This window comes from Chaetodon auriga, chromosome 7, assembly GCF_051107435.1.
Source record: "Chaetodon auriga isolate fChaAug3 chromosome 7, fChaAug3.hap1, whole genome shotgun sequence".
In the NCBI taxonomy this organism is placed as follows: Eukaryota; Metazoa; Chordata; class Actinopteri; order Chaetodontiformes; family Chaetodontidae; genus Chaetodon; species Chaetodon auriga.
The window spans coordinates 4,009,739-4,024,352 of NC_135080.1; the positions used below are offsets into that span (position 1 = coordinate 4,009,739).

Consider the following 14,614-nt stretch of genomic DNA (forward strand, 5'->3'; position numbering starts at 1 on the left):
GGTAAGACATAGTTGATGCCTGAGGACATGGGCTTTTTTGGCATGAGGAATACAAAACAGACTGCGGCAGGAGGAGGGTGAAGGGGGCTTCTTCCCTCAACTATGGCAAAGCTCACATGGCTGAACTCAAAACTCAGGGGAGCTGTCAAGGGAGGCAGCTGATCAAGCGATAAATGCAGAATCTACCAAATGCTGGGCTGTCAATGAGAACTGGAGCCCGTTTCTCCTGCCTGAGGTGTTTGTCTTCATGGTTCGCTATCTCCACCGCGTTCAGGCTTGTTCTTGTCCTTTGATCAGGTCAGCACACTTTGAGGTCACGGTTCACCTGCGCACCAACCCTCCATTCTATTATCTGGAGCCTTTTTATGGAGCCCACAGGCTGAAAAAGGTGTCGCATTTCGTGACAATTAGTCATTTCCTGTTGCCTTCCCCTCGATCAGCTTCATCAGCTGCTCTGAATGCATCCAGCTTAAGAGGAGCTGCAGACACCACTGAAAATATCAAACAGCTCTCCGGTCTGACTGTGGGGGGCTGCTGGGTGTTGGTGGACCCCCCCCCCCCCCCTTGCTGGGCTTGCTCTCTGTTAGAGAGACACTTTGAGGTCCGCTGTTGTGCGAGAACATTAAAAACGATGTAATGCTCCATTTATTAGAGCGAGAGGAAAAACAAAATGACACTGCAGAGAGGCAACAGAATTAGGTCTCAAGCTAACAATGGCCACACATCAAGCACTTGAAATGCACCGAACAGGTTTTCAACAAGGCTCTTCAGTGACGGGGAGAAAGACACAGTGACGAGCTATTTGTTAATTAATCCATCATAAAACGTCAGTTACAAGCAGCTGATCCATATGCGTCTACAAGCGTTTTATAGACGAGGTTTTCAGGACAAGTCTGTATAAAAAGCAAACGTGTTTTTGTCAGTATCAAAGTGTCCATGGTTCACAAGCGAAAGCAACAGAAAGAGCTCCTATGGTCGAGTTGTTTTTCATACGCCGGTATGGTGACACGTTCGCCGTGGAGCTGCAAACAACCCTCAATACAGTATGTCACGATTCAATAATCAGTTACCTTGTGAGCCTCTATCAAATGTTGAGTTCTGCAAAGCCCAATTGATTTGCTGCAGAAATGAAAGGCTGGCAAACTGCGATTTACCACAGATTCTGCCGTGATGTCTGCATTTGTATGAGACATCTGAAAGTGTGTGTGTGCGTGCGTGAGTGTGTGTGCAGCCTGAGGGGCAGTGAAATGAAAGGCTAACAAACAGCTTGAGAGAGATGCAGATTCTTCGGGGACTGGCTGGCCTGCTCGTGTGCATGCATGTATGTGATGTGGGTGTGTGGAGGGTTCGATGAGGGGACTCGCAGACACTGTACATCAATGCTCCATCCTGATTTCACACTAATCTGCATGTGGAGGCGGCTTTAAACTTGAATGCAGGAGAGCATGCTGTACATTTTAAGGCAATTCGCATTGGCAAACTCCAACTGATGAGAGGAGATTAGAAGATTCATTAAAAGAGGAAATTAAGACTGCACGCTGGACTTCAAGCTAACTAAACGAGCAGCATTAAAGGACGACATCTCAAATCAAACATCCATCTGTTTTGGTGACCTGAAAGTGTTCTTACATGTTTAATGTTTAATGTAGGGTTTCACTCTCTTTGAGCACACGCAAGACAACATTATCAATATTTAGTAACTGCTTATGTTAAATAAAAGGGGCATCAGCCTTAACAGCCTCTGTGGTGGCGGAGTGGTTATCCTACAGCTGTTCATCCTGCAGTAATGATCCTTCACAATAAACCTGACATGAATATCATTTAAAGGGGCATTAAGAAATCAGCCAGTTTCATCCACAGCTACAGAACCTACTTATGGTGGCCTTTAATCAAACATGAATAATAGAATCACGGTTTCACAATAGAGATAAATAAGCTAGCTAATAAGAGCAGAGTTTGATGTGGTAACGCTGCAAAATACAGGAATAACAACACTGCTTTTTTATTTATAGGACTTCAGATCTTTGAGTAGCTGAAAATGCACTGCGGAGGAAAATTGCTTTCTGGGGAAAGAATTAAAGAAAAGTATTAAATCTGAAATCTTAGCAGACAAGTAATTGAGTTATTTGTGACAATCATCAACTCTTCAGCCCCCCCGCCCCCCTGAGCCCACTGCAAAGTACAGTCCGGACTTAAAACAAGACTCAACAAACGAGCACGGAGGCTTGAGGATGCCCCACTAACAAACTTTAAAAAACAAACCATGAAGTTCGAACGGGGCGTGACCTTTTCCCTTTTCACTGGAGTCTATTTCGGTGCCGCTCCCCATTAACCCGTTTCAGAGAAATAGCTGTGGTATTGTGCTCTAACAAAAAGAAAAAAAAAAAAAAAATCAAAGCTGTTCGTGTTCTTTCTTCAACCGTCGCATACATGCCGAGGCTTTCTGAGCGCTCCACGCAACGCAGAGGCACGAGGAAAAAGTGGGAAAAGTGAATGCAGGTGATACAAATAAAGATATTTTTTAATCAGAGCTACCACAGTAAGACAAGTAGAAGAAAAAAAAGAAAAGGTAAACACTACATCAACTTGATTATCTCTGGCAGCAACGTGGATCTGTATCAGAGACATTAATATTTATTGGATTTGGCTACATCTCTCCTGTGCGTGTGTGTGTGTTTGTTTGTGTGTGTTTGTGGTAAAGTGTGACGCAATCCTGCCGGCCTGTTCCGGATCCTTCCGTCACAGCCTTGTGCTGACCTCCACAGTAGAGCCCAGGGGAACCTTCACAACAGATTTGGCATCTCATTTTCAGTGCAGCAATGGCCGTCCCCTCCTATCCGTCAGCACAGTGCCCTCGTCTTTCTAGATCACATCTCCTCACCCTCCTCCTCCTCTTCTCTCCCTATCTTCCCCTATCTCCCGAAATCTCTCTTAGCCTCTGTTAAAAAAAAAAAAAAAAAAAAACCCAAACAGGTCAAATCTTCTCTATCTCCTCGCCTTCTTTTTGCTGCTGTGTATCAATGTTTCTGCCCGGAGAGCTACATCCTACATCTATGCGTAAGGAAAAAAAAAAAAAAAAAAAGGGGGGGGGATCCCCATGCCTCATTAAAATCCAACAGTGGCCCTTAGAGTAGATACAATGAGGGCACAATGGTCTATTAATCCACATCCACTCAAGTCCAGTGACATATTTCTCAACTCAGCCTTCACTGAACAATTACAGAACAAATTGCTACATTTATCTCTCAATTTTACCGTGTAATACTTTCATTTAAAACCGTGATACGCTCAGAAAAGTTGTTTTATATTCGAAGAGCGGCACCGGCTTTTTTTTTTTTTTTTTAATTTCGCATCTGACATCAAAACGCAGTAAATACTTCGATCAGAGCAAATTACAGCAAACAATTCTGCATTCCAGTTGTTTTCCTTCCACGTCTCAGCGCCTGTGCTTAAAATACATCATTTCTGCACGACCAACTTTCATGTCATTACTCAAAGCAGATCAAACTCGGGGTTATTTGTCTATTCCCAGAGGCCTTGAAAACATGTTTGTGCCTCTTCTTGCTCGTGTATTTGCAGTGATAGTCTCTGAGGCAGAAACACTGATGTCAGCCCTGCGGTATGCCGGCCTAATCCACGGCTCCTACTCCAGCTTTCAGATTCAGCCTCTCCTCTGTGTGTCAGGGACAAGCCGCTGCCTCGTGTGCCCTCCAGAGAACACAACAGCACTAACAATGACGCTTTCTTACCCTTCTACCTGCATGCTGGTCCTCAGACTTCAAAGCAAAACCCCAAAAGCAAAGCATACCCTGCTCTGTTTGCATTTATCTCCCAGTATCTGTGACCATCAGGCAGATAGGGGTGTGTGTTGCTGCCGTAATAGCCCCATTGTGCTCTGCCTCAGGTCCAAGCCTTATCTTCATTACATGTTTTAGAAACAAACAAATAAATGGAGACACAATTCTGGAGAGGATGAAGGAAGCTGGTGTGTTTTTATCTTTGAAGATTACTTTCTTGTATATATATGCCTTGAAACAAATGATGAAAATGAGCAGACTCCATTTGACGACGGGATTCTACAAAACTGCCTTCCTGTGCTTTAGTAAGTCCTCCACAGAGACACTTGTTTTTTCCCACTCAGACCTAACGTGAGAGAAACAACACACAGCCGTGCAGCCTTGTCCTCTGAGCCTTAAGGGGTTTTGTCGGGGTTTAGTCAGACTCACAGTTTCCACTGGTAGATCGTGACAGGGGGGTTAGCATCAGCGCTGCAGGTCAGCTGAACATTCTGCCGGTTCAGGTACCAGTTTCCATCAAAGCCCTGGATCTTCACCTCAGGTTCATCTGCAAGGAAGGGAAGCTGCAGTCAGTTCATCCCTCCGAAACATACTCCAAAAACCACTGCTGTATCACCGCACAGCTGCTCGAATATCAGCTGCTGCTTAACTACTGCTGAAAACATATCAACTATGTCTCCACACAGTTTTAGCTTTGCTACCTTTTAACATTACTGTCGTTATGGTTGAGTTTTAATGCAAGCAAAAATTCAGTATTATGGTACAATCCAACACACACCTGTAGGACAGGTACATAGGAGAATGAAACAGACCAAAAAGCAGTGAAGCCCTATATAGTTTCTGTATTTTTCTAAATTAATCTTTTGATTTGAATTCAGTGATATTTGTTTTGAATTATTAAAAAAAAGTGAAGGAAAAAATGTTAAAAAATGTGATTTTCTTAGTGGGAGTCTGGTGAATATTCAGCAGCTCATCTGCTTGTTTTCTCTTGACTTTGTACAGCGTTCTGAGGACCTTGTTTACTGTAAACAGCAGAGACCGGTTAACTCCTGCAGCAGTAAACAACAACTTTTAGGAGCATGAAAACATGAAATCCAGGTGAAAATAAGTTCAAACCAAGCTGCTCATTAATAAAAAGGTAAGAATGTAAAGGGGAGCCTTCATGCGGAGCTTTACGGGAGCAGACTCTTACACTGCACGTTGAGCACCACGCTGTCTATGATCTTTTCACTTCGGTACGTCACGATACATGTGAGCTTCTGTTTGTGGGTCTCGCGGCTCGGCATCACCACGTAGTTGCTCCGTACTGTTACCGTCCCGTTTTGGTTGCGGGTCTCCTGGAAAGTGGCTTCGCCCTTCAGCTTGGTGTCCCATTTGATGACACTTGGGGGCTTCCCATTGGCTGACACACAAGTGGCCACAGTCATCTTGCGTTTCTGGGCTCTGGCCACGATCGTGGGCGTTGTCAAGGTCATACGTGTCATTGGTCGAGCTGCAGAGGAGCAAAGATAAAGCCATCAAATTATTGAAAAGTAAGCAAGTGATTAAAGCTCATTAAACGGAGATCTTGTCTTTTTTTCTTTCTGCTTCCATCTCATTTTACTAATTTTGTCTTCTTCACCTACAATCAACTTTGAAGTAAATTAAACTAAGAGGATGAGAGATGAAAACAGCGTTGTAACTCAAATCAGTTGAAGCTTTACTTCTTTCCCTCCTCAAAGCTGAAGCAGTTGTCAAAGCTCTCACAGATGTAGAAGCCACTTGCCTACCCGAATGCGCAGTCATCCAATTTGAATCCTTTGTGAGTTGCCAATTAGCAATCTACTCGTAGTACATCAAAAGGCAGGCTTGAGCTTGAGCGAATGCACAGCTGAGAGAGATAGACCATGAAGAAGCTTCTTTGAACACTGAAGGTTGGTTATCTGCGCACAGGTTCCTGACGTTTACTGAGCCGCAGAAGCCTAAAAAGACCTTGGAGGCTCAGTAACGCAAAATAGGGTCTCAGAGCTGACAAGAAGCTCTGGCAACAGGGACTACTTAAGCCAAGTGCTTTTTCTTTTACTGGGACTTAATGGAAAACACACCAACACTTAATTTCTAATTAGATCTTTAATCAGAGTCAGCGCACAACCTTTTCAAAGCTGCCTCTTTCCAAGATAAACTATCTCTCAGGCACTCGTTTTTTTCCCTACAAGATGAGATTGTTCAAGCCAAATTACACACTCTGAAGTGGCCTTATTGATTTCCGTCTCACCTGCCATTTTTATTGACTGCTCTCTGCAGCAGTTTCCTTTCATAAAAGCCACATGGGCCAATCGGGAATTGGTGTTAACAACACGTCACCCCAATCATCACATCATGAATTGATCAAAATGATTTTCAATTCAACCCTAAACATGCCTTCACAATGACAAGGTCCTCCATGGAGTGAGGGTCTCGCAGACACAACCGTGACGTGATGGTTGGTGGTGCCACGCAGCAAGACTGGGAGTTTTGACTGTAAACAATGTGGCTACAGCAGCAGCTTCAGCAACCAGACAAAGAGCATCTGGTTTGAGGTGTTCCAAAGGAACTCAACCTAGTTTACAGCAAAGCCTGTGGCAATGAATACAGAGGAGCTGAGCTGCTCAAGTGTTCTCTTTTAGCATTTCGCTAAAAAGGAAGACAACAGCTTGACCCTGTGTTATCTGATTCAGAAAAGCGCTCTTTTCTTGGACGGAACTAATTTACGAGGCAGGCTTTAGGTCCCTCTGCCTACTCATCAGGCCAGCAATAACATGTTGGAGGGACTAACTCCTTAACTGATGCTAAGATGCAGAACCTGATTTTTTTCTTTTGTTTTCTTGGCTCACACATCCTTGATTCACTGCAACAATTACACACCCTCTGTTCTACAACATGTGGAAGCTTGAAAATTACAAGCCGCCGACCAAGACATCTGGAAAGCAGGATTCTAAAGTATGTAAATGTAAATGTGTTTTCTGAAACCCTGCTTCTTTCTGCTGTGCTGCTGCTGTTTTTTTTTAATAGATATGTGCTTTCCACATGCAAAATCTGAATGCCATCAATGTAATTCCTGAAAATGGTCATACAGGGTCAAGCTTTAATGCTCGTGATCTGACAAGGCAGAAATGTACAATTGATTAAAAAATACATTCAAAACCTTGCATGGAGATAAAGCTGACCTGCATAAAGAAGACAACCAAAAGGAAGTCAGATCAGATTTCTAAGACTGACATCTGTTCCTTTGCTTCGGTTAACTTTCAAATGACAGATGCTGTATCGTTTCTCGAATAATTCTTACCAAACACAGTCAGGTTGACCATGTTCTCCCGGTTGCCTGCGGGAAACGTGGTGTACTCGCAGATGTAGGCAGCTTCATCAGACAGCTGCAGGTTGGAGAACACGATGGTGGTGTCCTCCAGCGAAGGCGTACGATGACGAACCGCTGCCTGCTTGAAGCTGACCCGCTCCTTGAAGGGCGGCAGAACGGACACGCCGAGGGCCGGGTTGGCTATGGCCACGTTCTGTTTGGTGCCATTCAGGAGCTTCTGCCAGGTAACTTGAGAGATCTTGACTGGCGGGTTGCTGTTGATGAAGATGCAACGCAGTTCCACTTGTGAACCCACAGAGCCAGACTTAGTGGAGTCCATCTGTACCATCTGTCCGTCAGCAGCTAGAAGTTACAGACACAGAGAGGAAAAAAAAACATTTAATTACGATTAACAAGTGTTCAAGGCAAAGCAAAGCACCCCAGTCAATAGCAAGTACATGCACTGAGAGTCAAGGAGTCAATTCAGCCTCCTAGGTAGTACATACACGCACAGCACTCACAGTCAACCTCATAGATTCGGCCTCACACTCCACCTATGTTACAGAGGCACTGTCTGCTCCCTGTACATCAGCGTAAAGAGTTGGTACATGGTGGTGGTTGTGTATAAAAGCTGAGGGAGTTATTAACATAATGGGCACATCTATACAACCCTGTCTTTGTCCACGAGGGTACAGTTTCTGATGAGATGGAAGGACCGAGCAAGAACCAATGCATCACTAATGAATGAGTACAAGGGCAGTGAGTCGGAGCCAAGTCATCGTCTGCTGTGCTCCCGTCCACCTACCCAGCAACACACCGGTTAGCCCATTGTAATTTTAATTACTTTTTACTCACAAATACGTCAATGACTGCCTGGAGCTCCCATTAAAAGAAACAATGTACAGTCCAGAGTAAGTACTCAAAACAATGAGAACACACACAATAGCTACATAAAAAATACACCTATTATGTGTGTCTCCCCTACTACTGAAGTCGATGAGCTTGGTAGCAAAAAAAAAAAGTCAATTAGCAAGGATAGACCTACTTTAAACTCCCTGTGGTGATGTATACATCCTGGTATTAGCTTTCCTTTTCAACCTGCCCGCTTTTATTTACTGCTGGAATAATTAACTGATCGACGGAAAATGACAACGACGATCAATTAATGATTTTTTAAACACACGTGGAGGTTCCAGCTTCTCAAAAGTGAGGATGTGCTGCTGTTTTATTTCACTGTGAACTGAATATCTTTGGGTTTGGTCTATTGGTCAGGCAATACAAAGAAGTTAAGGATGCTTTTCTGGGTTTTTCAGTATTCTGTCACATTTTATGGATTAAAGGACTGATTGATTAAGTGAAAAATAGTCAACAAATGAATCAGCATTGAAAGTGACTGTTGCAGCTCCTTTCATCCATTATTGCTCTCGTCCTTATTTGTTCCTTCAATCTGAGTCTACAACTTTCATTTTCACCTGATCTGGGGTCTGAAATGACAGTCTGAACAGCTGTCTCACTGAACTGCTGCAAGGTTCCTGCATCCTGTTGTCTTCGACACATCTTTGTTATCTTGGGCTCTGATTTATGTTCCTTTCCAGGTGAGGCCTGATGATGTCCCATTTCCTGGTCTGACAACCCCTGGCTGGGCTAATATTTACAACCAGCCACAGCTATAATTATCTCCCATGGATAGGCAAGGACCCACAGGAAGAAAGACTGAAATTCCTCCGTTAATCACGCTGGACTCATAAAGCCACCAGTGAATCAAGTCATAAAGAGAGAGGAAATACGCTGCAGCCTCAAGTGGAGGATGGGGGCAGACACACGTGCCACAAACAGAACAGCTCTTTAACACTGAGTAAGTGCATCACAACGATGGATAATCGCTGCGTTCGGAGATAAAGTTTCCACAGGGGGCTTTAAAATGTGTAAGAATACCTGAGAGAGATCCAGTTATGTACACACCCCCAATATCTGATGTAGTCTATCTTCAACTACACAGAAATCAGAGAGGAGGGAATCTGTGCGTGCAGGCTGTCAAACTGTCTCAGCAGTGAGCGGCAGTCGCTGTTTTTGCTTATGAAAACTGTAGGTAGTCAGCTGAAGGACACCAGGACACAATACATACAGGAGGAGAGGGAATGTTTGGCGCAGACTTTGGCTAGAAGACCATTAAGATGAACAAGGTACTTCTTTCCACCTTTCATGGCAGGCGCACAAGTCTCAGGTTGAATGGCTTATGCTGGAAAGCAGCGCATTACGACAGAAAGGCAATTTCTATCCATTGTTATATTCTTTCACTCAAGTACAGCCTTCGCTGCCTACATCAAATTATATAAAAAAACAAAGTGACAACCTTTTCAAGTTACTGAGTGCACATCATCTTTCATTTCCGTCTGGCCATCAGCAAGAGTCTCTCTATAGAGATTTAAACTTGGGGGATTTGACGATGACAGATTGATTTACTAATACAGTTTGACAGGGAGGACTGGCAACCTTGTCATCTGTACCTTGAGAAACACCTGTGTCCTTGTGCACCTCGGGGCAATGCTTAACTCCATTTTATCACAGCTTAGATTACCAGTTGTGGCAGCAATAGTATGATATTTTTGAAATAGCAAACACAATTTACTGTGTGACAACACTAGTTAAAGTTTAATCTTAAGTTGGAGCGAAGTGGGGGGCTGTGCGTGCGGTGGGGGGCGGCTGTAAAAACTCATAAATATGTACCTGGCCAGACCTCACCCATTTGAATGGTAAAACAATACTGGCAGGGGCTGGCTGTATGAAAAGCTGCAGCCCCTCCCTCCCTCGCTCTGCCCTTCCTCCTTTGAGCCTGATGCTCCCCACTCATATCGAGGCAAATAAACAGCAGCTCATGCAAATGGAAACCAGAGGAATAGGCATAATTACACAGCCACAGAGCCCAAATCCCCTCCGTGAAGGACCAGGGGCGCCCACAGGGACCCCTTTCACTCAAGGACTGGAAGAGTCCTTGGCTGAGCACACAGTAAAGCTGTAATTACAGACTACACCAAAGAGCGGCAAAGCCATAGAAGAGCAAAGCCACATACATGCAAGAGGCACCAAGAAGGTAGATTTTGTGGGAGTTATGAGAGTCAGTGCTGCAGAAACAGAGGAGGAGAAGGGGGGAGGCGGAGCAGCGGAGATGCACAGGGAGAGGGAGACAAAGAGGAAGGCGGAGCATGAGGGAGATTTGTAGGTGTGCTGCAGGTTTGAGCCTGGCCAGCGTCGTCGCTTGTGCTGCTGCTGCTGCTGCTGCTTTGTTCTCACACTGACAAGAGGGTGACTGGGGGGACAGTCATGCTCTAACACACCTGAGGCTAGACACTGTCTTGAGAGTTGCCAGTAAAGAGAGGAGTCCTATTTCTGGAAGGAAAAGCAATAGGACAAACAAACAAAGCAGAAAGTATGCCCAAGCTAGCAGAATATTAAAAAAGAAGAGCGGTTTGATTCACACCAGGTGACTGACTTGGATCAAGGGGGACATAAGGGGCACCATTAAAACAGCTGCTGTACCGTCTGGCAATGCACTGATAGCAACTGACTCACAAGGCCTCGGCACAGAGCTGCGCACAGAAGATTCAACTGTAATAAGATCTGGCCCGTCAGGCAGCGAGGAAAAGCATGTGCTTTGTGTTGTGTTGCATATGGCGCATTGGACAATGTTAGAGGCATGCTGCACCAAATAACAGCCTTCTGTCAAACGGCCTTCCCGTGTGGACAATATCCAGTAAAACACAGACCTGCAGGACAACCTTCCCTGCAAAGAGTCTGAATCACAAATGCTGATGGGTGAATGTGTTTAAATCTATCAGAGCTTTTATGGCCCGTGTGGGACACAAACAAAAACATGAAAAACAAGCTTGATTCCTTTCTGTAACAACTCAAAAATGAACGAAAAACACAACATTAACATTTAATATTTGTTTTTTTTGTCTCTACTGCAGAGGAAAGAGGGCAAATTAAGGTTTCTGCTACATTCATACATCTGTTTGTTGCCAGAGATTCTTTAATACAATGTAAAAGCAGACCTTGCTCTTCATATAAAACAATAACAACACCATAAAACCCTAAATTGAAAACCAGGGTGCCATCCACTAAAGCCTAGGAAGCTTCTCTTCCATAAAACAACTGCTATTTGGCAGCTCATCTCACAATGGATATGCAACACTATTGTCTTTTTTTTCCTTAGCTGAACTGGCCAACAACCAACAACATTTCAAAAGACAATTATTGGCTCATTTACCGTTACTTGGGCCATGCTCATCCAAGACAAATCCATTTGTGCCTGAGTCAAACAAAGTTCAGAATAATTCACCTCTCACGGCTGCAATGGGAGAAAGGCAAAGATTAAATAGGACTCAATGCATATTTTACAAGAGGCGCTCATTAATGTCTTCTATTTAAAGCTGCACCAGGCTGCTTGGCACACTGTCAGTCCCAAACGGCAGTGAGACGTCGCTGTTTGAAGTTTGAAAACTTCAAAACCCCCAAAAATGTGTAATGTGATGTCGTTAAACTGCACTCTTCTTGGGCCTAAATGCTGTCTTCTCAGTAGTTTTTAGGGGTGGAGAGGCTGAAGAGTCTCCATCTTCACTGGACTCGCTTCCTGTAGACAGGGAGGGATTCCTGCTACACTAACATTAAATTAAGGCAAACGGGTCAAATGTATGACATCTCAGTCTGTAGAGATCACTTTGTGTTTTGGGCGTATTTTGGTATAAACTTCTTGCCGAGTGGAGCTTTAAAGCTTATGAAGTAGACACATCATCTCCTTGTGCTTGAGATGCTTTGGTTGCTCCGTTGTAACTTAAGTGGGATGCTGATAGATAAAACATGGCTTGAGCCACTCGGGATAATGACTGTTTAATGTTGTCCCAGTTCCCACGGCAATGGCACAGGCCTCTGTGCTCCCCTATTCATGACCACACATGGGGTGTTTATGGGGAGTCCAAATCTTCTGTCTCACACACAAACCTACCCATTAGTTGCTTGTTTATTCCCCTGGTGGAACATTTTTATTCCTTTTTGTCAGTATTTTGGAGCTCAACCAGTGGCATTTCGCTTATGTTATCAACAGATAGAAGTGCTTTTCAAAATGCTTTAGAAACCAAATGATGGTATTACTCTTAGGGATAACTGGGAGCTATCTCTCTGTGCCGCAGGCTCTAATACATCCTGATAGAGTAATTCATTTAGCAGAAGCAGCCGCAGACTTGGTTCAATGTTGCTTTTTGTTGACTATGGCCATTCAGCTTTTTGAAACGGAGCAGTATGTGTCAGAGAATTTGTTTTAATCTACACTCAGACCCTATTTGATGGTGCTTCAGCCGGGTCTCTTGGGTAAACAACGGTGTACCTGCCAAAGCAGCTCTCTTTACCCTCTGTCTCCCCAAGCAAACATTCAACTGCAGAGGCAAGCGAAACCTCGCTGGAACAGATGGTTAGTAGACCTGTTCCTAATTTTCCACTCTCTGGTTCAAATTTGGAATAGTCTTTTGTACAACACACTCGTTCATTGAGGACAATGTAACATCTGCTGCGCTGTAAATGTTAATGATTATCGGGAATATTTATTATGTTAGGCAACTTCCCAATCTGGGATTTCTCCATTAAAGGCACTGTGCATTTCATTCGAACTATTCCCAACGGCTGTTTGTTTGGGGGAGAGAGAAGCGTAATGAGCGAGCACCTCGGCACAGTAGTCCTGTGTTCTCCACCGGGGTTATAAAATTACAACTTTCAGGTTGGCAGCGCGTAGCATCGGCCAGTCAACCGTACGCACTGATTCTCACCTAATGTAGCCGCATCCATCGTTTCAGAAGCAGCACGAGGTTCAGAGCACAAGCCCACACACACATGCCCCTCGAGCAGCTTTAAGGCGTTTCAAATGTCAAGGGGATGCATCAGTTCGCCTGAAACTGAGCTTCTCATCTTATTTCAGCAGGATAATGATTCATCCTTGAATGAAATGCTGGAAAACACAGCAACTCCCATTTTGTTATCATTCGCTTTCAAAGAGCCCAACACAGATGACACAGTGGATTTTTGGGAGCCTCATACTATCATCTTTGGATTTAATATATACGGTGGTTAACAGGGCCTGTGGATTTCCTGTAATTAATGTTTTTTTTATTCTGGTCTAATAGGAAATATGCTAGAAGTAATCTGGGATTTTAGCTGTCTTTGACCACGGCAATGGCAAATAAAGCTGGGCCAAAAATAAGGCTTTTGCCCTAGAGAGAGAGAGAGAGAGAGAGAGAGAGAGAGAGAGAGAGAGAGAGAGAGTATAGCACATATCAGAGTAAACACAGTTTCAGAGAGCTCTGACCCTCCTCCCTCCCCCTGCAGCTTAACTAAACAAGGCCACCACGGTTTCAGTTTTACGACACAAAACAAACAGCACTGACGTTACCTGACCAAATGGTGAGATGACATCACCCACTGATACCAGATAGCGAGCAACTGTCAGCAAACAAAAGGCCGGTTACGAGCGAAGGGGAGGGAGAGTCCTGCTACCTGGTAAATGAATGACTGCGTTACAGTTGTGCTTGTTAGACTGAAACTGAGGGAAAAAACAGGGACCAGGTCCAGGTATTGCCAGTGTGGTATCAGACATGAAATGTTGAGCCGTGAGAGTAAAACCAGATAGATAATAATGTGCTTTATGAAAGAGAAACCAAGCCAAGACGCTGGGAAGCTCTTACACTGACCTGACAATTAGTCAACAAAGCAGCTCATCTCCAGAATGGGCTCAGCGTACTCGATGATGTGTGCTGGTTATTTTTCAATAATGCAAAAGTTTCCCTGGGCTTTCAATCGAGGGCAGCTGTTGGACATCTTAATAGGAAAGAGCTGATCAATAAATAAAAAGGGGGCCAAAGGCGTGCTGCAAAGTGATGTATTATGGTCTCAGACAGGCCGAGCCCCGGCGGCTGCAGGTACAGGCTCGGAGCACGGAGGCGTCAAGGGGTGGGGTGGGGTTACGTAAATGTGATGTAGAGGATTTTGGGGAGTTACGGGGGAGGGTAAGCAGTGAGAGTGACACGTAGCGGGTCAGACGTGGTGAGCAGATTATAGCACTCAGGATATTAAAGTGGAGGAGAGACGAAGCTGCAGGCAACACACCTCATGTGGAAATCTCAGTATTAGCACAGGGTGACACGGAGGCTATGTCCACATTTCTTTTGACACAGTCGACAACACGGGACAATAACACGGATGCTGCAGGAGCGTGCGTCTCCTCAGGCCTTCAGGTTAGGATGTAACCTGAGTGGCCAAGGTCAGAGAAGTTCAGACTGCAATTCTTCCTCATGGAACAGAGGAAATTCATTTAGATCTACATCGATGCGCCATTTAAAGGGGAACTAAGGGTCCCTTAAGCTCACCTGACGTGAAACGTGTGTATTAAGTCTAATATACAGATTAATCTTCATTCAGTGTGAGGATCTTTGGCTTTTTTTATGTCTTCTGTCATTTTACA

The 14,614-nt window shown here is 44.4% G+C and overlaps 1 protein-coding gene across 6 annotated transcripts in view; it reads right to left on the bottom strand.

Annotated features, from left to right (window-relative positions):
- Nucleotides 1–14,614, bottom strand: part of nectin1b (nectin cell adhesion molecule 1b) — a 138,209-nt gene that overhangs the window by 82,669 nt on the left and 40,926 nt on the right. For all 6 annotated transcript variants that reach the window (XM_076734271.1, XM_076734266.1, XM_076734269.1 and 3 more), the window contains exons 2-4: nucleotides 7,102–7,473; nucleotides 4,990–5,289; nucleotides 4,227–4,344 (exon numbers count right to left, since the gene is read on the bottom strand). In XM_076734271.1, coding sequence (XP_076590386.1) covers nucleotides 4,227–4,344; nucleotides 4,990–5,289; nucleotides 7,102–7,473 — 790 coding nt within the window. The remainder of the gene's footprint in view (nucleotides 1–4,226; nucleotides 4,345–4,989; nucleotides 5,290–7,101; nucleotides 7,474–14,614) is intronic.